A 25,747-nucleotide genomic window follows, 5' to 3' on the forward strand; every position below is an offset into this window, starting at 1 on the left:
TCTTTCAAATCTTATATTTTTTTGCTTGCAAATATATTTTTTTGATTGCGTTTTTAATTTGTTTTAATTTAAAATATTTTTTGTTCTGTTTATATAATTTCCTTTGCTTACAAATTATTATTTTTTGCTTGCTGTTTTAATTCATTTTCTTTCAAAACTATTCTTTGCTCTGTTTATATTTTTTCTCTCTCAAATGTTTTTCTTTTGTTTGGTTAATAAAGACACAAATGTAACTCCATACATAGTGATCAGATCGGCGATTCTGGACAACCAGATCTCCCGCAGTTATCCAACAACTAAAATCCAAAACATCTCTGTATCAGTCTGTCTATCTGTGTGTCTGCCTGTCTGTGTCCCACTTAATGCCCATATAGTGGAGAACTCTGTATCTGTCTGTCTGTCTATCTGTGTCGCTTTTATACCCATGTATGGAGATCCCTGATGTCACCTATATGACGTAATAATACTGATGTCATAGGCTGGTCACACATATGATATCATAGAGTCCATGGGAATAGCAGTCCATATCACAGTAGATACCCAGGTTACAGTTTCAGAAGTGAAACGACAGCAAAGTAAAATCATGCATCGGAAAAAGCCATTCAGCAATAAACAGAAGAGGATACAACTGCAAGAGAGACGGGAGAGAAAGAGAGGCGACACAGGCTCAGGCAATGGTCCCAGCAGCCACAATGCCAATGATACTATCAGGAGAATAAACCAACAGCCCTCCAACAAAGACGGCAGAAACTCCAACAGGTTTAAGCTGCACTTTGAGAAGGAGAATAAAGACGAGGTGGAGAGCAGATTGAAGACAGCCAGAGAAAAGGTTCTACAGCCAGTGTCCGACAAAGAACTTGAGGTGGACATTGATGATATCTACCCCGCTGATAAAGGACTTGGTTTACCGAGGAGGCCAACTTGGAGTTATGACATGAAACGCGAAGAACTGCTGAGGGAAGAGGAGAAGTCCTACCGCGACTACCTTAAAGACCTGCACGCCAGAAACCCACCCGGCTCTCTCAGCCACTTTGAGCACAACCTGGAGACATGGAGGCAGCTGTGGAGAGTGTTGGAGATGTCTGACGTGATCCTGTTGATCGTGGACATCCGGCATCTGGTGCTGCATTTCCCTCCAGCTCTGTATCACTACATCACGGGGGAGTTGCACAAACAGGTGGTCCTGGTGCTAAACAAAGCAGACCTCTGCCCCCCGCCACTGGTCGTCGCCTGGAAGCACTACCTGGCCTCCAAGTTCCCACACCTCAACACTGTGTGTTTCACCTCCTATCCCGGAGAGCCATACAGCACAGTCCCCCAGAAGAAGTGTATGAGGAGAAGAGGTGTTTGGGAAAAGGCTGGAGGTCCAATAGAAATCCTCAAGGCCTGTCGGGAGATCACTGCTGGTAAAGTTGACCTGTCCAGCTGGGAAAAGAAGATCCAGAGAGACTCGGTCACCGAGCATCAGTCAGATGAGGGGGTGGAGTCTGTGCTGATGGAGCACCATAGCGACGCTGCCATGAAGATGAGCAGGCCAATGCGAGAGCTCTACAAGGACGGGGTCCTCACGTTAGGATGCATAGGCTTCCCTAACGTTGGCAAGTCATCGGTGTTGAACAGTCTGGTTGGGAGGAAGGTGGTGAGTGTGTCTCGAACCCCAGGCCACACCAAATACTTCCAAACGTACTACCTCACCCCCACAGTCAAGCTCTGTGACTGCCCTGGACTCGTCTTCCCTTCCCGTGTCAATAAACAGCTACAGATCCTGGCTGGTATCTACCCGGTGGCTCAGGTGCAAGAGCCCTACACAGCAGTGGGATACCTGTGTGAAAGGACTCCCTTCTTGTCTGTGCTGAATCTCAAACACCCTAGCCTCCAGGACGTACCGGCACATCAACGACAACAACAGCAGCAGCAGGGGGCGCAGAGCTGGACTGCTTGGGACGTCTGCGAAGCCTGGGCAGAGAGACGAGGCTATAAAACGGCAAAGGCGGCTCGCAATGACGTTTACCGGGCGGCTAACAGCCTCCTCAGACTGGCCATCGAGGGGAGACTGAACATGTGTCTCAGGCCACCTGGATACAGTTGCCTCAGAGAGAGCTGGGAAAACCACCCCGACCTGCCGGAGATAATGGCCCTGCTGGGGCGGACAGTGGAGGAGGAGCATGGGGAGGAGTCCAGCTCCGAGCCAGAGGAGGTGGAGGAGAGGGACAGGGATGCAAACGATGCTGAATCTGATGACGATGATGAGGATGGGGACGAAGACAACGATGACAACGATGACGACGAAGGGTTAGGTGGCCTGAGGAGGAAGATTGACACGCTGTCGTCATGCTACTCCTCCAACGTATTCAAAGTCCTTCAGGAAAACAACTGACCAGTGACCACACCAGATGGATGTGTACCATACCGATACTGATTTCTCAGGATCCGTGAGCCCAACCCAATTTCCATTTGGCATCTCACCTCAAATCTGGGACCATTTTGTCTATCGCTCTCCGAGTTATGCCCCGGACGCGTTATTATGGATCCCACTCTAGCTCTTGGCAAACCCCGCTGTGATTGGTCAGTAGTCGCTGTGATTGACAGTTCTCGTTTTTGCAACTATGCCTAAACCTAACCTTAACCCTAACCCTAACCTCAGTAAAACTATGCCTAAACCTAACCTTAACCCTAACCCTAACCCTAACCTCAGTAAGACTATGCCTAAACCTAACCTTAACCCTAACCCTAACCTCAGTAAAACTATGCCTGCCAGGGAGCCAATCAGACAGGTAAGGCGGGTCTAAATCCTGGAGCGTTGGTGGGATCCATAATCACGCGCCCCGGACAGAGATTCAGCTCTGTCCGACCGCCGGCCGGCCAATCCCAGCACTTGTTTTAGTCTAATTATTCAGAAAACCCCAGACCACAGAAAATCCACTGAATGTTCAAAGTTCAGGTTTTTGGGGTATAATTGAAGTCATAAACCCCCCCCCCAAAAAACGAAAACTATTTATAAAAGGAAAATGAATGTCATAAGACTTTAAAGGGCCACTGTTGGAGAGTGAGGTAGTGTTGAAAAGCACAAACCTCCACAAGGACCTGGACTCAAACAGAAACTAACAGGACCCCCCCCCCCCCCCATTGGAAAGGGAAGTAGATGCACAAGACACTTTATTCTGCTGTAATTGGATTTTAGATGGCATTTAATGACTGCATCTTACAGTTTTAATGGCTTTTAACACTGGACGGCTTTGAAAGACCCCCTTCCTCCCCCCATTGGACATTCGATTGATGCATTCCCCTCCTACGCCCCTTCCCCATTCCACTGCTCTGATTTTATTAGTATTAGGTTGAATAAAAGAACACTGAAGCCTTTGGCTTGTTTGATTGTTCACACTACTGTGTGTAACATATGTTCACCTATAATAACCTGGTGTTCACGCTTTGCTTCCATCCAATCACGAAAAGAAAAACATCATCTAAAGTTCAGAATAGATGTTTTTCTTTTCGGGATTGAAGGAGTGGGATGGAAGAAAAGCATGAACACCAGGTCACTGTTGCCTCTGAGCCCCAAAAAGCCATCAAGACATTTAAGAGGACAGAAAGGGCTTGCTGGTTTCCACCACAGAGTCAAAATACCACTAGCTTATTCATTATTCATGAGACTCATCTCTTCCAGACACGAGACATCTGTGTCTTTCTGAATTGTGCCCCTGGTGGTTATGTTATGGGAAAGTGGTCAGTATGAGGACTGTATGAGGAGGGTTGGATTTGCTGGGGGGGAATCCATGCCTCTGCTTTTGATATCTCCCTCTGGTCATTCATTTTTATGCGATATGTTTTATCCCTGCTTCTGATCAGACTGAATTAAACACATGCATTTCCCTTTGGGAAATGTAGACGGTCTGATATGTTTGATATTTATGTTTGATAATGTCACAATTTAATTTAGCCATTCAATTAAAAGTGTATGGTAACCACATTAACCCTGATGTCCCTATTTTGGGCAACATTTGTAAAAAGAAATAATAATAATAAAACAAAATAAAACAAAATAGCAAAAATAGTAGATCTACACGCTCACAAGGCGTCACAATGCGACACGTTGTGATCTTGTAGATCGGCCATTTTTGCTATTTGACTTGGTTAACAAAATGTCCTGTTTTCTTTTACAAATTGAACCCTGAGTATGAGCATAATAAGGTGTACAGGTGGAACAGGCTTTATATGTGATCTACACCAAGTGTCACAAAATTAAGCTTTCCTGTCCATCCCTAAAAGCAAATAGACACAAGTTGCAAATCCCTGAGATCAAAAGAGATTATGAAAGTGCTCTAGTTCTCGTTATGATCACAATGGCTTAATATGCAGACAGAGGCATTTTTAACATGAAGTTCAGTCTGAATTTAATCAGCTAAGTAACAATGGACTAAGGTACAGTAAAGTAGGTGAATTGTGTTTCCGAGAAGCTCTCATAAAACCTTCATGCTAAGCTCTTCTTCATGTCTCCTTTAGGAAGTTATCACTGTGTTCACACTCATGTTTTGGGGAAGAAAATCAACCCTATATTAAAAGCACCTTCGTTTATTATTCCATTAGCATGTGTTGTCATCGGGCTCATACATTAATGATGTGACCTACTGTGCTCTCAGTCTTTTAATCATAGTCAAGGTATGAGTCTGTGCCACCAATAAACACCACAGTAAAAAGTTGTGTGGCCATGCATGCGACTACACAATGAAATGACATTATGAGTCGCTAAATTCACTCAGTGAGTATATTAATCTAGATTACGTAAAATAACAGAGAAAAGGCAAGTAAACAGATTAACTTTTATATTTATATTCTCTGCCTCTTTCCCCAATGTCCTGTCTTTCTCCACAATACTTAGAGGCAGTAATCTCTTTATTAATATTTGAAAGAAAACGAAAATTGCTTCCTCCCTGCAAAATTATATGACGTACCCATTTTTATCGGATCTAACCTCTTCCGTTGTCTTATTTCCCCCTGGGCCTTTGCTTTAAATAATCTGTTGCGTTTTGTGTAAGTAAGGCTACAGTACAGTTTGACCACATAAATGACCTCACCTGCGGCTGTGTGTTATTATACAAAACAGATGGCGGATTTGTCTGATTAAGACATGGTACGGCGGGAGAGTATAGGAGCCATGTATTGTTAAGACCACAACAAAGGTTTATGCTTAATTGATACACCGTCATATGACAATGTTGCATGCGTGAAAATAGCCCGTCTCAAGCTTTTCGTTGTGAGCGGGCTATTTTCACCACGTGACACCATCGCGTAACAAAGTATTAAATGGGGCTTAATTGGGCTAGTGGTTAAAATTAATTAAACCATTGGTTCTATAAGTGGGGACCGGGGACCCCCAGGTGTCCTTGGGAGGCTACCAGGGGGTAAACACTTTATCCGTATTTTGTACTTTGGCTATTAAAAAATAGCAGATCTACAAGCTCATAGCGTGGCACCGAGTGCTGCGCTATGAGCTTGTAGATCTGCTATTTTTTTTTAATCTCGAAAATGTGTGCAAATCGTTAAATCTAAAAAAAAGTTTGAGAACCACTGAATTACACCACACCAAACACCATTTAATTGGTCCGGGGTGTTTTCTATCATTCTGCTGTTACTCCAATTCTTGTCATCTAAAACAACTGGATTTTATTTTTTACCTGTGTTTCCTCTCCTCCTGGACATCCGGTCGCTGCGGGCCATGCTGAGCAGGGACGCGCTCCTGTCGCTGACCGAATCTCTGTTGGTGGAGGTTGTGCTCCCCGTGGCTTCGCTGTCCCTCACCAGGCTCTCGTAGCCACTGCTCACCACGCTGTTCCTGTTAGGCCAAAGCAGCGACGTCTTCCCCATGGCTGGGGGCAGATCACCGCTTAGCACGCTGGTGGTCTCACTGGCATGCCCGCTGAGATGGCTGGGCGTCTGGGGGGCAGTTACCCGGCTGTAGGGTGAGGGAAGGTGTTGATGGCTTGTAGATGATGAATGAGCAGAGAGTCCGTCCTCTGGTATTACAGAGCTAGTGGCCAAATTGTCCAGTCTTCCCAAGCTGGCGCCAGCTTCTCTGTCCTTCAGAAGGTCAGAGAGCCGCCCGCTCATAAACCCCTGTATGGGAGATCTAGTGGAAGAGCAGGTAGAGCTTTGGCTCGGAGTCCGACAGAGAGAGTGAGAGGACCAGGGAGGAGAAGACAAGGAGGAGCCCGGGCTGAGGCTTTTCCCATCCGGAGAGAGACTGGCACTCCTGTGGATGGACTGGTGCAAGCTTTTGGGGGAAAAACTGGTGTTTTTGGTGCTGGGTGCAGATAGCCGGCGGACTTTGGGGCTAGCCATCTTCAGTTTCCCTACTGCAGAGAGCTTGAAAGTGGTGCTGGGATGATGGCTTGGATCAGCCCTAGGTCCAGACCTAGGAGTCCTCCTTGGGCTCCTACTGACCCTGGGTAAGGTAGAATCTTCCTCATAATATTTATTATAACTCCCTGTCAAATTCCCATCATAACTCCCCTTGAAACTCCCCTTAGAATTCCCTTCACTACTGCCTTTGGAACTTCCTTTGGAGCTCCCTTTTGAACTCACTGAGGTGGTGCTTCCACCTCTATTCAGACTTTGGTAATCAACCGGGGCTCTACCATGGGAATTAGTCCTGCTAGTCAGCTGCTCTAGTTTAGCACTGAAGAGCCTGCTACTCTCCTCCATGGGTGAATTCAACTTCCAATTCAAACTATCATGTTTCATGCTTAGACTTAATGTTTCTGTCAAAGATCCATTACCCTTTCTATTTGGGCTACTAGTCTTTCTATTCAGGCTGCTATCCTCTTGCTTGTACTCCACGCTGCATTTCCGAGGTGGGGACACGAGGCTGCAGTAGTTACCTGGGGGGTTCCGCCTGCCCAGCCCTCTCTCCAGGGTGGCCCCTGGGCTGCATGATGATGTCACCCTCCCTGGGTCTTTGTGGTCGTCTGCCATATGACTTTCCCTGCCTCTCTCCTGGTGGTTGGCGTTGTGCCAGGCTCTTGGCAGACTAGCTGCCTTAAGGGCGTTAGCCTCAGTTGCTAGGCAGCCAGGTGATACAGCAACATTCCCGGGGGCATTCCTGATGATTTTGCGACTGACTTCTCCCCCCAACAAGCCCCTTGATGCGTTAGCGGGATAAACACGCTCTCTCCCTCTGGGATGGCTCCTGCTGTCCGGGTTTTTGTGCCTCGTTCCACTGGCTTTGTTTTTGTGAACCGCTGTGTCTTCAAAGACGGGTAAGTCATGGGAAAGTGGGCTTGACGATGACATAGACTCATTGTTAGACTTCTTATCAGAATCTTTCTCAATATTAATAGCCACATTGTCTGCCTCAAGGGGCTTCTCATCTTTTGAGCACTTATGTTTATCCTGCCTGGGTTCAGGTAATGCCTTGTCTCCTGAAAGGTTATCACTAGAACTCCCTGTTTGTTTATCACTCTCAGAATCACAATCACTAATGGTATCAATAAGCATGGGATTTATAAATGAAGGTAAGAACCTCTGTTCCATTCTCAGTTGATGAAGTCGCTTTTGACTGCTGGTGTCGGTCGACGTGGCTTGCCTGTCAGGTTTCACACCCAAGTCAGAGCATCCTGCCACTACAGAATCGTCACTGATGTTGCTGATGATTCTTATTGGCTGAGAGGTGGCAGAGCCTTGGACACGAACTGGTGTCTGGACAGTGTCACACACACGAATAATGTTGCCTCCCCGCCGTCCTCTCTCAAGCACTCCACTGATGGTCACCTCCTCCACCATAGTGAAAACTAACTCATCTTGACCATTCTGGTCCAAGGGCTGTTGAACAGTCACTGTAATAGTGGCTTTCATTTCTTTAACTTCCTGAGGTAAGATGTCCCCCAGTATGACACTGGTAGCCAGGGAAGGAGTTGAGCAAGTGGAAGATGTGGGAGAGAAGAGGGCGGGTGATACTGGAGAACTTTTGCCAGCCGGCGAGGTCCTTACTTCCGATTTCAGCCAATCTCCCCCTTCTGAAGTCCCCTGGCTTCCTACGGGTTGAAGCGCAAGAGCGAGTGGTGCAGGCCCATCACCCTTTTGAGTATCTATGTCACAGTTCTGAGAAGAAAGGCTGTTAGGTGAATTAGGAGCTACAGCGTTAAGCAAATCTGGGGGCTTGGCTTGACATATTGTGTTCATGTGGGGTATTTGGTTGGGTGGATCCTCACTGGAGCTGGCTGCACTGCCCTCCTCGCAGTCGTACAGGCCTGAGTCCTCTCTCTGAAAACTGTCTCCCGGGAAGACGCCGTCCGTGAGTTTCTCTCCAGCAGACATATGGGTGCAGCTAAACTCCTTGGTCAATAACAGTGCCTGTGACGTCAGTGATAATTCGGTGTTTGTCCGTTTCGCTGACCCACTCTGGGGTTGTGACTTATTTGTGACGACATCAGTTGAAGGTTCATTTGATAGAACCCTGGGGACCTCAGTCGCTGTCTCGCTACCGTCGATGCAGCCCAGGCGCTCTTGGAGCTCGGCAAACGTGTCGCACTTGAGGCAGTCCCTCACGGGGTGCTTAGCATCCGGTTTCAGAGTTTCACCCTTCCCTTGCAGGGTTTCGTCTTTCTTTTTTTCTCCCAACAATCTGGGGATGCTCAAAAGTTCCTTAAGCAGAGCGGCGAATTCCGGGTCATCCGTGTCTGTCTTACTAGGGTGCAGAGATGGGATGATGGGGACGAACACAGGTTGGGCCAGCGATAGGACGGAGGCACCGGGCCGGACCAGACCGTTGGAGTCTATGTGGATGACTGTGTCGCATGACTGGTCGCTGACAGAACGGTCGTCTATCTCACCAGCCAAGCGGAGACGAGGGACGTCCACATCCAACTCGCTGGCAGAGTGGAATGCTCGCAGAGACAAAGAGTGAGGCCCTGTCTTTTCTCTGCTAAGACTCCGGCCACAAGGAGAACACGAAGTGGATTGCTGTTCAAATGAAGAGAATGGCATTGATTTCTGCATTATTAATTAGGCATACATTGGATCTAAAGTTATCTTGGCTCATATGCTTTGGGATATATAGTAGGCTAAGCACGTCTTGTAGATTGCAAATAGTAGAGGCAGCAAATAGTGGATTTTGTGTGTAGGCTACACTGTAAAATCCTCAGTGTTAGTCCACTCCACAAATAAGTATTGGTCAGTAGGCCTACTGTACAAACTCAAATACATAATACACTGTCACGGGTAAATAGGCAAATTAATGAAAAAGGGATTGACATTTACATGAACTTTGGGAGGAAAAAGGAACAAAAAGGCCATGACACACAAACAGTAGAATGCAGCAGTTGAGCAGCTAATGGCTATACATACCTTAGACCTCTTCTGTTTCCTGTGGATACGAGAAGCCAGCTGAATAGTGGGTATGGTCTGTAGAAGGTATTGTGGTGAATCAGACACCTGGGCAACCACTGTGGTATGGCTGACGTGACTCAAAGACTCTCGAAGGAGCATGGTTAGCTTACTACCCCTGTATAGACATAGGACACAAACATAGATATGCTATTATCAAGTACTAGTAATTATTTCCATCTCAAAAAAGCTAAATCCACCAGTTTCAAATTCTGTGTAATACTGTAGTTGTGCATTTCATACTTCATCGTAAAACGGTGTCTTGTGAAAACAGCCAATGTACAAGCTCACAATGCGACGTGGTGTGAGCTTGTAAATCTTTTTTTGGAGAATGTTTGAATGTTGAAAATTAGGGGCGCAGGGGTAGTTTTGAAAACCTAGATTCTTACTTGTTGGGGATGTGTTTATGGCCACCCAGCAAAGATAAGATAACAGGACCCAGTTCAGGATTAGGAAGCCCACTTCTGACATTGGTTGTTTCGTGTATTCCTTTCACAATGGTACACACATCTATCATGGTCAGCCTGGTAGGACCACGGGAAACTAAAGACAGAAATGAGAGAAGAGTGAGAAAGGAGAGGAGAACAAGGAATGAAAATGAAAATGCATCACTTTGTATTTGAGATAGATTTCACAAAAAAATACACAAACAAATGTTCAGACTGGCAGCCCAAATCAAATTTCTGGATTGGAATCAGATTGGAATCAGGTTTTTATCTGAACAGCAAAAAAAAACATGGAAACAGATTTTTGCAAATCAGATGTGAACCACTTTCCTAAGTGGTTTGAAATGCAATTCAAATCTGATTTCTAAAGATGTGTTTTAGTCTGGACGTCACACTCTGACACTGAAGCCTGATTTATACTTAATCGTACAACGGTGATCTACAAGCTCACAAGGAGTCGCATGCTATTTTTGGCAAGCGACACAGTCATATGACAGGGTATAAGTAGAATTACTCACACTTAAGTTGTTATGTTGTTACTACATTAACCAATACATAAATTGTTGTACATATAGGTCAACAGTGTCTGAATACACCAATCCGAACTGATCGCTTGCAAACAACAGTGTGGAAAGTCAGTCCTAAGATCCTTTTTGAGAAACAAATTGGATTTGCCTATAGTCTGAACAAAGCCTAGGATATGACCATGTGTCATGTGTGTTTGCAACCTTTGCCAGTGGCGCTGCTTTCTAAGCGAGGGGGCTGGACATGGAGGGTGAAAAACATCACAGAAACGCGGGGCTGTGCTGCGGTGATGTCATCGCCTGCTCCACCTCCGCCCATCTGGCTGCCACGGAGACGCGATGCGATGGCAGCATCCAGGAGAGACGCAGCCCGCTCGGGGGTGGGGGCCCTCACCACTCTGTGGTTACGGAGCTGTGAAGGCAGAAGGGGGGAAGGGGTTAAGTGGAAGAGGGGCAGAATCACATAAATAGTGCATGTATCGAGGCGTGAGAGGGGTGTGCCATTTTCAACCCATCCATGTTGTTTTGGAACGACACATTTTCTGTATAAGCATGTGCTGATATAATAATAATCATTGTTGTGTTGATATATATTGATATTACCGTATTTTAACAGAATGTGTCAAAAAGTGACAGAAGCTATAACAAATTGCCTAAATAACACAATGTGTTCATCACTGTAAAAACATCAAGCCACATAAACAGGGAGCCATAAATTATATGAAACATGAGAAACGATCATTAATTGAGGTGAGGCACTTAACGTCATGTAGCACAAAGTCGTTACTCAAAAAACATCCAATGAAAGCATTTCAAGTGGCGAGAGCATTAGGACTCTACTCTTATATTATAATATAGGTTACAGTTCAGCTACAGATGGGACATGCAGGATGTCCCATGAATAGTGCATGGGACAGTGGCAGACGTATGTATAAATTATAACACAAGTCAGTTTATGCACCATCTGTAGCTTATTGTTTTATGATGCCCCACCCAATTATGACAGGATACTTGACTTAGCAATGAAGAGGGGGCACCTTTATAGAATAAATAAAACACTTCATAATTACAGAATGTTGAATTTTGTCACGGGCAGAATCCTTGTATATTCATATTTTTTATATTTTTATGTTTGCTCATAAATTAATGCCCTATTTTATAGACCCCTTAACAGACGACGTCACGTTGGTTGCAAGCGTCATATTGTGCAAGCGTCAAACCCATTCTGTCAGGTCTCGCTAGGGCGCGCAGCACTAGCCAACACACAAGAGGGGGTTGGGGTGTGCTGAAACTAGCGCACCCCGAAACAACAGGTTGAGAATTGATTGCATGAAACAATCACCTGTGCATCCAGTCTCAATGTTGGTAAACAAATAATTGGTCTACACTTTCGTCGCATGACACGTCGTATGACAGTGTCCCGCAAAAGTAACGATTATAGCCAATCTACAAGCTCACAATGCATTGTGTTTTTTGCCTATAATGACAAAAGGCACACCACGTTGAAAGTGGTTAAGTCTGTGGGGTTTATAAATATTTAACAAATGAAAAGTAATAAATTAATAAGAGCTTGTGAATAATGGATCCATTAGAAAACATTTCCTGAAAAGGGTTTTGGACAAGGTTTCCGCAATGATAATTGTTTTCTCTTCAAGATCGTGTTGACTGAGTAGATATATAATTCTGTTTTACGATGGTCTTATTGTTTAACAGTGAAATGCAACCATTGTATCCATGAAAACAGTAGTTGATAGACCTTTATTAATCCCGCAGGGGAAATTCAGTTCCCAGCTGATGGCTGGGAACTGAATTGGCTCATGATGAGAACTCGTGGAAGAGCTGTTAGGGGTATAGTTCATGATGAGCACTCGGGGAAGAGCTGTTAGGGGAAATGTCTTGCTCAGGAGTGGACCGGGGGCCGCATCTCTCTACCCACTACTAAGCTGTACGACCGCCCGATGATAATACCTGTATTCCACTGACGGGGTCCTCGGCAACACAAATCGGTGCTGCTGGGCCATCCTGAATATTGCCTGCCAAGGGGACAGCCTCAGTCAGGAGGTCCCTCATTGTCTCCCCTTCTCCACAGCAGAGTTCCACAGCAGATACAGACACAGTGAGGTTGGTCCAGGTCTTCTCCTTCCTACGTTCAACAGCGCTGTACAGCCAGGAGATGGCACAGGGGATCAGGCCAAGAGTCTGGGTACTCTCATCTCTCCCCAGCATTGTAGACCATGACCCTGTGGGGCACAGCAGGAAGCACAGAGAGTCATGCGTATGCGTATACCATACATGCACACATATACGGATGTGCAAATCAACTTAAACAGGCACACATATACCTAAACAAATGTGCTCAGACATGCATGCATGCTCTGTCTCTTTCTTTCACTCTCCCATAAACACATGCACCCAACACACACGCACGCACGCACGCACGCACGCACGCACGCATGCACGCACGCACGCACGCACGCACGCACCCAACGCACGCACACACCCACACACACACACACACACACACACACACACACACACACACACACACACACACACACACACACACACACACACACACACACACACACACACACACACACACACACACACACACACACAAACGCTCACAGTACTTTCTATGCGTGTGTGAAATTATCAATTTAATTAGAAATGGAATTAAAATAGAATAGGTTTTTCCTATGTTTGTACACATATGGCTGGGAATAACACACGTGGATTCAGTCAAGTAAAGTAAATATACACAAACACATGCACAAATCCACAGATGATACACAAAAATACACATACACACATTGTCAGTTTAGGCGTTGAAATGCGTATATGACACACACAATCTCCACTACTGCATCTCCTAGACTCCTAACAGGAAACGATCCCAGCTTCAAAAATATCTCAGCAAATCACAAAAAAGGCTAACATGATATGACTGTCAGAATGAAAGGGTCAATATGCTGCTGTGTAGCCTGGAGGAGCCTTTCAGACTCGCTTTCATGCCATACATATCAAGATAAGTGAATTGGGTTAAAGAGAGAGCAAGTAAGTGAGAGAGAGAGAGAGAGATAGAGAAACAGAGATAGAGAGAGATGGGGAAGCAGAGGCAGAGAGAGAAAGGGCAATCAGAAAAGAGTCTGTGTGCAACAGAGGGGGGACATCTTCTTAACCACATAAGCCATACTATGACCTACAAGCTCGCAACGCATCACAACGCTTTGTGAGCTTGTAGATCTGCTATTTTCGCTTCTTTATTTTTCAAAGTTGTGTGAAATTTGCCCCAAATAGGGGCACCAGGGTTAATGTGGTTAGGTTTTTAATACAATTGTTAAATTGCAATATTATCAAACATAAATATCAAACGCATCAGAAAAAGAGAACTGCATGCATTTAATTCAGTCTGACCAGAAACAGGGATAATCCACATATCCACACCGGCAATGACATTGAAAGACCAGAGGTGGGGATATCGAAAGCAGAGGCATGGATCTCCGAGCAAAATTGAACCTTTGCAAGTGTAATTGTTGTGTATGACAGCGAGAGTGCATTTGTCTGTGTGTAGGAGTGGTGAATCAGCATGCTCACGTGTTCATCATTTTTGCAATGTCTACTAGGATAGTGATTCCATTTTCTGCATTGACTATGAAATTGGGACCACATATATGTAGATATATTAGATATATCACACTACACACTTTTATTATTTCTCTGTGTCCCTGCCAGAACATTCTTTGACCCACTTTTGGGGTCCCGAGCTCCAGGTTGAGAATCACTGCGGTGGAACGCTTTTGCCCCGATTTACTAGCGGGACATGCCCTTGTTCGAGCCACGCTTGTCTTATCAAAGCTCTAATTGAATGAGGGTAAGAGAATTGGTTTACTCCAATTAAAGGCAGAGCGTGCAGCCATTATTCAGGGAGGGGTGGAACTGTGTGGTGTAGTAGTAGATGAATGGCCGCTGGCAGTGTGCCACGCGTCGGCTGTATCAGCACACTAATTTAATCAGATTTACGGCAAGTGGCGTCATGTGAAAGAGCGGCCAACTCCAAGGAGACCCTGTCCTATATATGTGTGTGTGTGTGTGTGTGTGTGTGTGTGTGTGTGTGTGTGTGTGTGTGTGTGTGTGTGTGTGTGTGTGTGTGTGTGTGTGTGTGTGTGTGTGTGTGTGTGTGTGTGTGTGTGTGTGTGTGTGTGTGTGTGCGTGCGTGTGTGCGCGTGTGGCCGCGTGCATGTGTGCATGTGCGTGTGCGCGTGCGTGCGTGTGTGCGTGCGTGTGTGCGCGTGCGTGTGTGAGAGCTAAGTGCAGGGTTCCATCTCCCTAATAGCAGCATATTACAGTCCATTTGGTCTTGCAGTCGCCTCCAATTTTGGAGCAGCATAAAATAAAATAAATAATAAAATGAAATGTTTCGGTACAGCATGTTGACGTTCTTCACAGTCAAGAGGAAGCTTTAAAAAAAATTGAGCTGTATAATTGATGAGCGGGCTTTTATTTACAAAGTAGCAGGTAAAAGACGAATAACTGAGATGGATAGAAGTGAAATAAAAACACCTTTCTGTCACTGCTATGGAGGAAGAGAGAGTGGGAGAGGGAGATAAATTAAGGTAGAGAGAGATCAGAGAGCGCAATAGAGAGAGAGACGCAGAGATACCATAAATTGAGAGCAAGAGAAACAGAACAAAAAGGAGACCAGGCTGAACAATAAATAAAAAAGAGAGAAACAAAAAGTGACCAAGGGAGCAAGGGATGAACAAAAGAAAACACAAAAACATTAGCGCGACCATCAACAACAACCAAAGACCAAGAAAGTGAATTAAGAAGAGGGATCATGGATGACCACACCAGACATGACATTAAAAGGGCTTCGTCCAACATCTCGCTCCCATCTTGTGGTTTTAACCTCCGGCCCTCTCTTTGAAGGCACCGATTTACTCACCCCCATCAGCGCATCCCAGACCCAGGACACATCCATCGCTGCCACTCAGAACACAGCGGATGACATCAGTCAGCACGCCTGCACACACCTCGGCCTGACCCGGAGAGAGCAGAGGGACAGCTAGAGTGTGTCTTATGATTCATCGTCCATTCCGTGTGAAATAACATGAGAGGAGATGAAGGAAATCTAGGCGTAGAACGGAGGGGCATGCTGATTCTATCTACCTCCTGTGGGGTTAGGTTAAGGTTAAGGTTCAGGTTCAGGTTACTTTATTTGTACCCGTAGGTAGAGTTGCTGAGAGTCTGAGCTTGTTATCCGCTGTAACTGTCTGGTGTACAGGGATGCTGGGGGTTAAGCTGATTCACCAATCAGCCTACTAAACTAGACCAATAATAAAAGAATATCTGCGTGCAAACAAGATCCTAAATGCTGACACCAAAGAAAAAGTCTAACCGATTTACTAAAAGCATGATAGATTAAGCACGGTCATGGTTTTGTCAATGTGGAAATAGGACAGTTTCCTCAAATTAGGGTTCGATACTGTAAGTAATGCTCGATGCTCTGAAGTGCTGTGTGTCTGTCGATGGCTAACCAGTGGGGTCGTTTTTGAGATGTCTTATCAGGTTTTCAGGTCATCAGACAAGGGGAGTTAACCAACCGTGGATGAGTAGAGTAGAAAGTGCAAGAACATAGCACATATAATTAGTATGACTGAGAAAACGTAGCAGGCATGTGATGTAGGTCATCTTGCCCAAAATTAGATGCTTAAGCATGTGTCAAAATGAGTCCTGAATGGAATTTAGATTGTTCTATTTTCATATGATATGAGGCAACCTCCCCTTCGTATCATGTATTGTACCCTGGTTATACAGTTGATTTGATCAGCTGAGGTTTGTCAGATACTGTAGGTCTGAGGCCTATGCTACTGTAGTGGTAAAGCAAAAACTCTGTCTACAAACCCAGTTTCCCTTATGAGGCAATGAGGGAAACTCAATTTAAAACAAACAGAAACAGACACAGATTCTAATATTGACATGGCTTCCCTCTGCAATCTGTAGCTATGGATAGTAAGTCACTAAGTGTGCAGTTTATAAACAAAGCACCAATGCTGTGCTAATGTGAGTTTAGCAGCATCAGCTGAGCTGTGTGGTTCACTGTGATTGGCCTAGTTTTGTGGGGACTGTGATTGGTGTAGCAGCATCAACTGATGCTGTTACACCACGCCACATTTGTGGGGACATACAAATGGTCTACTTTTGTGGGGGAGTACATTACATATGATCAACCCTGTTATACATGGCTTGCCCCTTGGGTGTCATGTCATCATAATAACACTGACCTGACTAGACTCTGGTGGGTAGGTGGTATCGAAGGTGTAGGTCTTAAGGTGAGCTTTTCCCTCGCTGCCTTGTGTCTGCGTAGCGCGTGGTTGAATGCTGGAGGCTGGGTCCATCACAGTGACTTTTCTTCTGGAGGGGTCCACTCGGCAAACAGATGGCTGGGACGGCCCGGCAGACGGAGAAGGACATATCCTCAGCACCACCTTGACCTATAGAATAGAGGGAAATGGGATACAGTCCAGGGATACGAACAAACGTTTGAGCAAATCTTCCAGTCGCCAGCTAACTTCTCTCATATTACAGATGATACCACCACTTAATGCTAGAAGAGAATAGGAAGTGTTGAGATTGTTTTGTTGGTCACAAAGTAGAAGCTGCTCTGTAACATTTTAAACTCTGATAAGACAACAAGGTTCAAATCATTTATACAAATCAGCAACGTTTTTTACCCATCTTAGGAGACCTCATATCCCCAAAAAACATAAGAATATAGGGATGTATGTAAAAAAGGCCACAAATTCTTTAAGGTATTGTTTGAAGCTGGCCCCCTGAAATGACAGCTTTCTGCTTCTATTTACAGTATACGCCATTCCCTTTGAAATACGCTTATCAAAATAAGGGATTTAGCTCAGGAGCTGCGGAAGAGATTTTTTGACATCTCTGTGGGAGAGAACAAAGTGAAACTGCCAGACTGCTGCTCAGATGAGGGCAATGTAAGCCAAGGTGCACTTTGAAGTGACAAATAACACTTAAGGGAACACGGCTGAAAAGGAGAAACCTTTGCAGAAAATCTGTAGGTCAAACTCGATTATGGTTGTGTATATGTTTAAAATAAATAATGTAGTCAAAAGCGTAAGCACTGTTGGTGAGCTAAAAGTTGTTTTGTAATGGGTGTAACATGGAGAACAAGGCTGCGAGGCTGAATGTTTGCTTCCTTGTCATCTTTAATGTCAATTTAACATTATTACACCATGAATGGGTGAACATTAACAAAGACTAATGTTGTTATTGCAATATGTGAACACATTTCTGTTGACTACTCAGTAGGAAAATGATATAGTACAGACACATCCGCTTAGAACTACGTACACATTGTATATTTCCTGTCCCATTTCCGTGGATCATGATGTTAATTCCTAAATATAACCTTGTTCTCAGCCTTGGTGATTTAAGGGCTTTGAGGTCTTAAGCTTTAGTTGGATACTTTGGAACCTGAACAGCCACTTAACATAGCTCGGCAGAATCTCCAGGCAGCCTACTGTATATCACACAGAATATAATAGGCCATGATAAGATTCATGAGTCCATTAGAAATAATAAAAGCCCCCAATGAGACAACCCCCATACAAGTTTTATCATTTTTTTCTATGATTATTTTCATAGTATTTCTGCCTTGTTCATGAAACATAACCACACAAAGCTCCCCTTGTTTGTGATGTTTCAACACAAAAGGGTATTTCTCAGGCAAATGCATGTGTGTGAGGAAAACCTTTCAACCCAAAATGGGATGTTTGATGTTGCAAATAAACTAAAGTGAGCTTTAATACCAGGGTGCAGATAATTATGTTATCTCACCCTTTCATGAACTCGTTTGTTTTTATCCAGCACATGGCCAACAGTGCTTTAGGATGTGGACATGATTATCTTTTAAGCTCTATTTCTTTTCTTATGGGGTGGTGGGGGTGGGGCATTTTTATGCTTTATTTGAGATAGGTCAGTGTAGCGAAACAGGAAATCAAGAGCAGAGAGAGAGAGGAGAGACATGCGAAACAAGACAGGGTCGGTTCGAACCCGGGACCTTGCGCTCACAAGGAGCATATGGCCTGTTCACTAACTGGCCCTTTACGGGGCTTTCACACAGGACGTGCATATAGTAGGCGGTGAGTGCCATTGATATCAATGGAGAGTCGCTGGCTCTCTGCTCGCACTGACCATAGAAGCAAGCTGAGCTGCAAGCTGGCTGCTGCCTATGCGCATCCTGTGTTAAGCTCTATTTCTGCCTTGTTCTCAGAAACTGTGGTATTATATACCCACAAAAACTCATTTCCGATCATGTTTCAGAAATTACAAATTTGTTTTTACGACAACTTGGAACCATTGGAATACATTTTCACAAATATATTTCATTGAAAGCTGAAAGAATACGCACATTTCTTGTTGAGGTGCTAGGTTGGAGTTTGATTATAAGAAAAGGATATTACCTGCACACTCATATGCTCCAATGTAAGATTTATTGACAACATTTCGAGCCTTAGGTCTTCAGACAAACGTTTGACCTGACGCTGAGGCTCGAAATATTGCCAATTAATCTAACATGGGAGCATATGAGTGTGCGGGTTATATTCTTTTCTACACATATATTTCATACACATAAATCCATAAATATAGTCCAATGCGTAGGGTCAAATATGCTGCATTGATTGTTGCAAGTGTTTTTATCTATATTGTATCCTGAACGGGTCACATTAAATTTCATTGTACAGTGTGCAATGACAAATAAATCTATCCTATTCTAAAATATATATGGCCATTTTGGTATATTTGACCATGTCAGGATTTATTTTTTATTTTTTTGGGTTGATGTGTAATGGAATTGTACCAGACAGACAATAAGCATTCAACATTAAAGCAGGTAAATGCTGAGGGGGGTAAATCTGCAATTGACCAGAAAGATGCATTCAAGGCCAATTCCTGTAGAGTATACCACCAGAGAATAAAGGCATTTTGCCTGTTGTTGTGTTGTTGTCCTACAGTGGTGACAAGACAAGACAAATTTGGGGAGGAATGAGGGAACTGAAAATATTGTAGGCTCCACATAACACTGCACTGCAAAATTGTGCATACAGTAGTTCTTTGGCATTTCAATCTTATGCTCTTTGTCAGAACAAACAATTGAATAAGAAGGGAACTGGCCATTGCAGCAAATCCCAGGAGATGGGCTCAATCACACAATGTGAGTAACATTGTATGCTTTAGCAAACTAACCAACCACACAGGCACAAACCCAGTCAAAGTACGCTGAGACACCAGACACCCAGTCAAAAGTGGTTTGGTTGAAGGCATGCAGGACTGCATTATGTCACGATGACCTCATCCTCCATCGATGATTTTCAAAGCATAAGAGCCATGCTCCGTCTGCAGCATGATGAAGCCCGGTGTCAGTGAAGGCTTCATAATATTCACTCCTCACACTTGAAAAGTGGGAGCCACTAACCCTATTGAACATGTGTCAAGTTCTATAGTATCTATGGGAGTTGCATTATTTAAAAAGCCATTTACAAAAGGAGAGAGTCCGCCTTGGCTTTCATACATACTGTAAATACATACATACATACCGTACATGCACAAACAGACAAAAACCCACAGAGGCATGAGAGCACACACACACACACACACACACACACACACACACACACACACACACACACACACACACACACACACACACACACACACACACACGCGCGCAGCGCGCGCGCACGCACGCACGCTGCTGAGTGCTTAGGAAGGTGCGGCCGGCAGAGACAGTCTATCTGAGCCGTTATCTGTAACCTTAGACCAAGCACATCAGTCCATCTACGAGACGACGGTAGGGCAGGCAGCCATATTGATCTCCCCACCTTCCCCTGGGGAGGAGTCGGGAGGGGGCAAGATGGAGGCATTAACGCCGCATTACTTCATGAGGGGGAAGTGATACAGGATCTCCTCAGAAGGACTGCGATCTTGTATTTCTGCTCCATGGGCTGTAGAAACACGTCCGAAAAGGTGTTTGTGGCTGAGGTTTCTGGTATACTAACACTGTCATGTAGTTTGTATTTGTGTCTTATGGTTTATGGCATATCCTAATGCGTGGTTTATTCTCAGCCAGTAAGTCACGACACAAAAGCCGCTTGTCTGACAGGGTCATCACGGCCATTGAACAGCTTTAACCACTTAAAGCCTAAACTGTACAGTATACTGCACTTCATTGACTGGGGTCCCCCAGGGGTCTATCCTTGGCTTACAACCTGAGCTTGTAGAACGACACATGGATTCAAATGGTCAAATTAGGATTAATGTGTTATTCACTAATGCACTGGGTCCTGACTTTGTGCTAAATGTGGGTGTATGTGTGAAACCATCTAAAACAGGGGTCTTCAACAGGGGGTCCAGGACCCCTAGGGGGTCCTCAGAGATACTGCAGGGGGGGCCGCCAAATCTGTGTGTGATAGGGACTTTATTCTTTTATTTTTTGACATTAACCAATTGAACCCTTGCATCCCTATTCTGGTGGGAACATTACACAGAGTGGTCTGTGTGATCTGTGTGATCACGAGAGGTTTGGTGTACAGGGAAAAAGAGTGGACCAAGTACAGAGCCAAGGGTCAAGTTTACAAAGTATTGAGGGTTTAAGTAGTTAAATGTCTGAAAAAACACATTTAACATGAATCCAATAGTAATTGGATTCATGGATTCAATAGTGATCTAAGAGTAATCCGCAGGTCTGTTACAGTATGTATAGTCCTACCTTGTGAAGTCCTATCATATACACGAGGAGCGGTCAACACCATCAAATGACTGTGGTCGTCAGTGTAGTATTAGCAATAGAAATACATTAGAGGCACATTAAGCATGACTTATACTTTATACTAGCAAAATGTGAGCTTGTAGATCTGCAAATTTGTGTGTATGACGCTGTTGTATGACGGAGCATAAATTAAGCATTAGAGACACTTCTGCAGAAGATGTAATGACTCTTAGAAGTATATGATAAAAATGGGGTTTTGAAAGAAAGAAAATGGTATGTACTGGTAGGCATGCAGAACATTACTGTGCTCTGACTGCTTAGTTCCGAAATGATACTGCTGCGTTTTAGAGGAGGAGCAGCCAAGCGGTCATGGTCTACCTTGGCAACGTTGGGCGAGTCTTTGGTTCTGGCTGCAGCCTGGAGGAGGCAGGAAGGGACTGGAGGAGGGCTCTTTTGGATAATTCCCATGAAGCAGGTAGGGGGCCGACTTGGACATGGGTCAGAACCCAGGCCTTTCCTCCTGGTGGACAGGTTCAATTTCTGGGCTGCCCTGCAGGAGGAGGAGAGAAGGTTCGGAGGTGGTGTTAAACGTTCATCCCACAGCACCAGTTCTGCTTACCTAAAGTGCCCCACTGGGCACTTAAGCTCTATTCAGATATGAAAAGTTGCCATAAATCAAAGAATTACGATAGAAGGCATAAGTCATTGTAAGAGATTTGCTCCACTTTGAGACGTCTACCGTTTAAGACATACATTTTACACACATACAGCACAGCACATGTACAAAATGTGCGTTGGCTTAATGGTAAAACGTAATTGTGACCAGCTCTGCTGAAATTGGTGTGGAAACACATTTTGTGTTTGCATTGGTGGAAAAAAGAGATTTTTAGGTTTCTAATTATCTCATTCATGTACAGTACTTCAAATATTCAGAGAGTCGGATCAAATTACATTACTGATTGCCACCAAGCTCTGCTTCTGATACAAAACAGCATCTGCAATAGCCTCAACAATCGTTAGTTAATTAAGTTCACAATACACAACACAAGATGACACTTTATTACTCACTTGGCCAAAAAGGACATGGCAGCAGAGTTGGCAATGGTAGCTACTCTAGAGATGTGGGCAAGCTTTGGGCTGCTGTGTAAACTGCTAGCCTCATCTTGACCATCATCGTCTGTAGTCTGCAAGAAGAGAAAGCTCATCAAAGCTCTGGAACTATGCTGTACAACACCCTTGCCAAAAGGGTAATGTAATATCACAAAGGAATCATTTAAAGAACATGAGATCAGTGTGTTTGTGATTCCATGTACGGTATTTGGGTTGAGAGCACATTGTGTTCAATCTATACACACATGATCAGTCATGTTGCGTCTCTCACTGGCTAAATTTGGAGAGTGAGGAATGGTTTGTGATGACTCGATTGTCTGAGATGAAGACGTGACTCAGATGTGCAGAGGCCTAGTGAACATCACTGCTTCTTACCTAACACAGGCACGCAGGCAGAAAGGCACACACACACACACACACACACGCGCGCACACACACACACACACACACACACACACACACACACACACACACACACACACACACACACACACACACACACACACACACACACACACACACACACACACACACACACACACACACACACACACACACACACACACACACACAATTGTGCATGCCACAGTCAACTTTTTAAGTCTAAGATACTTTCAAACGGTGTTGAGCCCAGACAGTGTGTGTGTGAGTGTGTGTGTGTACGACGTGTCTGCGTGTACAAATTTAATTTTAAGCAACTTTTTAGATTGGCTCATGACCTATTCCGCCTGTATCTACCGCTGCTCACAATGATGTCACCAACGCTCGCCGCGAGCCAAAGAGACAGCCAGCATCTTGGTCCCTAAGGGCCCCGCCCCTTCTGAACTCCACATCTCATCTGCCCCTTTTGTAAAGCAAGATAACGCTGTCAGCTCTGTTCGTCCCCCCGCCAAAGAAAACATCCATCCATGAAAATGCCAATTAGTGCCATAGAAGAGACCTAAGGGGCAGTCTGCGCGAGGGAGATCAAGAGTGGGAATGTGGAGAGTTGAGCTAACCGCCACATCCCATCATACAGTATGTTCAGACAGAACCTGTCTTGTCTTCTCTTTTTCTTTCTCTCTCTCTCTCTCTCTCTCTCTCTCTCTCTCTCTCTCTCTCTCTCTCTCTCTCTCTCTCTCTCTCTCTCTCTCTCTCTCTCTCTCTCTCTCTCACTCGGTCGGTCGGTCGCTTACTCACTCTCTCTCTCTCTCTCTCTCTCTCACTCGGTCGGTCGCTTACTCAACCTCATGGGACTCACTGCCCTAAACCCCCCCCCCCCCCCAGTGTCCCCCTCTACTCCCTCCACTCCCATCCTCACCCTTGCTCCTCTCCCCTCTCTCCCCCCCCCTCTCTCTCTCTCTCTCTCTCTCTCTCTCTCTCTCTCTCTCTCTCTCTCTCTCTCTCTCTCTCTCTCTCTCTCTCTCTCTCTCTCTCTCTCTCTCTCTCTCTCTCTCTCTCTCTCTCTCTCTCTCTCTCTCTCTCTCTCTCTCTCTCTCTCTCTCTCTCTCTTTCTCCCCTGCCATTCAAGATCACACTGCTCTCCCTCATCCTCTACCTTTCCATTTTTCAGTCGATGACTTGGTTGGGTTTGAGCACGGGGTGTGTGTTATAGGGAGGGTGGTCTGAATTTGGATTCTGCTTTCCAGCACCGTTAATGCATATTTCACAGGCTGTCCTGTTAAATATGAAGCCCCATCCCCCCCTATCGATCACAAATGCTTTTTGACTGGCTAGCTTTTATGACAGGGATAAATCATGACCCAATTCCCTTCCATTAGCGATAGCACTTTTAAACGACCATCCTAGGACGTAGGACCTAAATACGGTCTGACCGGACCACTATGAATCATTGCCTCGCTGACACGTGTACCCGTAAAGACGTACTTTACCCCGATAGCTCATTAAAACGGGGATGTACACTGGGAAAGGGGGGTGTTGTTATGTGTGATCTAGTGCCAAGAGGAGGCTTTTAGCTCTACCTGATGATAGGCGTAGATGGGGTGGACACCATTACTGCTGGTCAATGACAGAGATTTAGATGCAGATGCGACCAGCTGCTGCTGCTCCTCCACCCAGCGGCCCATATCAGGGTTGGGGAGCTTAGGTCCCCGTCTTCTGGGGGTCTGGGGTGTCCTCTGAGGAGTCCTGGGGCTTCGCGGGCTGTGGGGACTGCAGGTCTGACTGCGTGGTTGAGAGTTCACCAGTGCAGCCATCGTGGCAGTAGCCTCTCTCAGAGCATTTGTTTCATTTAATTTGTGCAGCGTCCCAGTGGTGGCGGTGGTGTGGTTGGACCCAGAGGGAGTCTTTATGGGTGACTGACTGGCCCACTTGGCATGCTCCCTCGTCAGCGCCACGTGGATGGCCTCCCGTTTCAGCTGGCTCTGATGGGCGCCACAGGAGCCACACGTCCCCTGGTCCCCGTCCCGTTCCCTGGGGTCCCCCGTAGACCGACTGCTGTGGACCCTGAGGTTGTCGTTGAGAAACGTAGACACGGCACTCGAGTCCTATGGAATTTGACAGTAAGGGGTCATAAATTATGCACACTTTGCATTTACTAAATGGAAAACGGTCCTGGTAGCCAAGTGTTGGGAGTTAGAGTAGTCATGGGTGATCACTCATACATATAGCGCAAGTCTAAATATTGAGGCAACGTGGTGATAAAACAAAAATACTATGGCCGTGTATCACCTTTGACAACCATGGATTTTAGAAATAAATTCTTGGAAACATCTCATCACATATAATACCTCCCCACACATGCCTCTTTTCAACCTCTGCTCATGGTGGGTTTCCTGGGTATATGCAAGCTCTATTTTAGCATTGCTTTATGTTCATAGCTACACATGTTCACACCTTGGGCTTCCTACAATACAGCCACATTCTCCTGAACATGGTGTCTTGCTGAAGGCCACTGCAGCAGTAGGAGTCGAGGGAGAAAAGTTTGGCACTTTCACCACAGAGAGTAGGTGATCTACAAGCTCACAATGTGTCGCATTCCGAGTGTTTTTGCTGTGCAGGTGAAGAGCAGGTAATATAGATAATGGCTACAACTATGTTACACACGCCATCCGGAAGATACATTCTCAGAGTCTCATGACCACATTTGCACAGAACTGATTGACTGTCTGGCAGATGTGATTGTCAGTTCTGTGACTGTGCACAGAACTGATTATTCTGGCCATCGCTCTAGTCAGCCTCAACTCTTGACCAGTGGTGTGTTCTAGGTCTTTTCGGAGGGCATACGATATTCTCGACATGCGCGTGGTGGTGGTTACACTCGCGCATTGGTCAATGGATGAAATGGTTAGTAGAGGGGCTATGCTTTTTTTCAAACAAATCTGCACGTCATACTACGTATATAGCGTAACACGGTAGAACACACCACTGCTCTTGACACTCCCACAGTGTGGAATGACCTCCTTCCAGCACTGCAGAGTCACTGCAGACATTGTACTTTTGTAAGTCCCACTTGATAAAGGCAAATCTATAATTCAGCAAATGTTGCTCAACAA

The 25,747-nt window shown here is 45.2% G+C and overlaps 2 protein-coding genes across 2 annotated transcripts in view; one reads left to right on the forward strand and one right to left on the reverse strand.

Moving 5' to 3' along the window:
- LOC308102958 (kinesin-like protein KIF26B) overlaps nt 1–25,747 on the reverse strand; it is a gene marked incomplete at both ends in the record, with an annotated part of 47,930 nt that overhangs the window by 18,836 nt on the left and 3,347 nt on the right. The window contains 10 exons of the mRNA XM_080452810.1: nt 5,673–8,955; nt 9,340–9,496; nt 9,768–9,921; nt 10,553–10,760; nt 12,317–12,588; nt 15,297–15,390; nt 16,636–16,845; nt 21,447–21,693; nt 22,212–22,327; nt 24,215–24,739. Of these exons, the coding sequence (XP_080308936.1) occupies nt 5,673–8,955; nt 9,340–9,496; nt 9,768–9,921; nt 10,553–10,760; nt 12,317–12,588; nt 15,297–15,390; nt 16,636–16,845; nt 21,447–21,693; nt 22,212–22,327; nt 24,215–24,739 (5,266 nt within the window). The remainder of the gene's footprint in view (nt 1–5,672; nt 8,956–9,339; nt 9,497–9,767; nt 9,922–10,552; nt 10,761–12,316; nt 12,589–15,296; nt 15,391–16,635; nt 16,846–21,446; nt 21,694–22,211; nt 22,328–24,214; nt 24,740–25,747) is intronic.
- Nucleotides 584–2,377, forward strand: LOC308103836 (guanine nucleotide-binding protein-like 1; the record flags this gene model as incomplete). The annotated part of the gene is made up of 1 exon (XM_080454015.1): nt 584–2,377. One exon carries the CDS (start codon nt 584–586, stop codon nt 2,375–2,377), a length of 1,794 nt encoding a protein of 597 aa, XP_080310141.1.

Source organism: Gymnoscopelus braueri, assembly GCF_963280865.1.
Source record: "Gymnoscopelus braueri genome assembly, chromosome: 16".
NCBI classification, from domain to species: Eukaryota; Metazoa; Chordata; class Actinopteri; order Myctophiformes; family Myctophidae; genus Gymnoscopelus; species Gymnoscopelus braueri.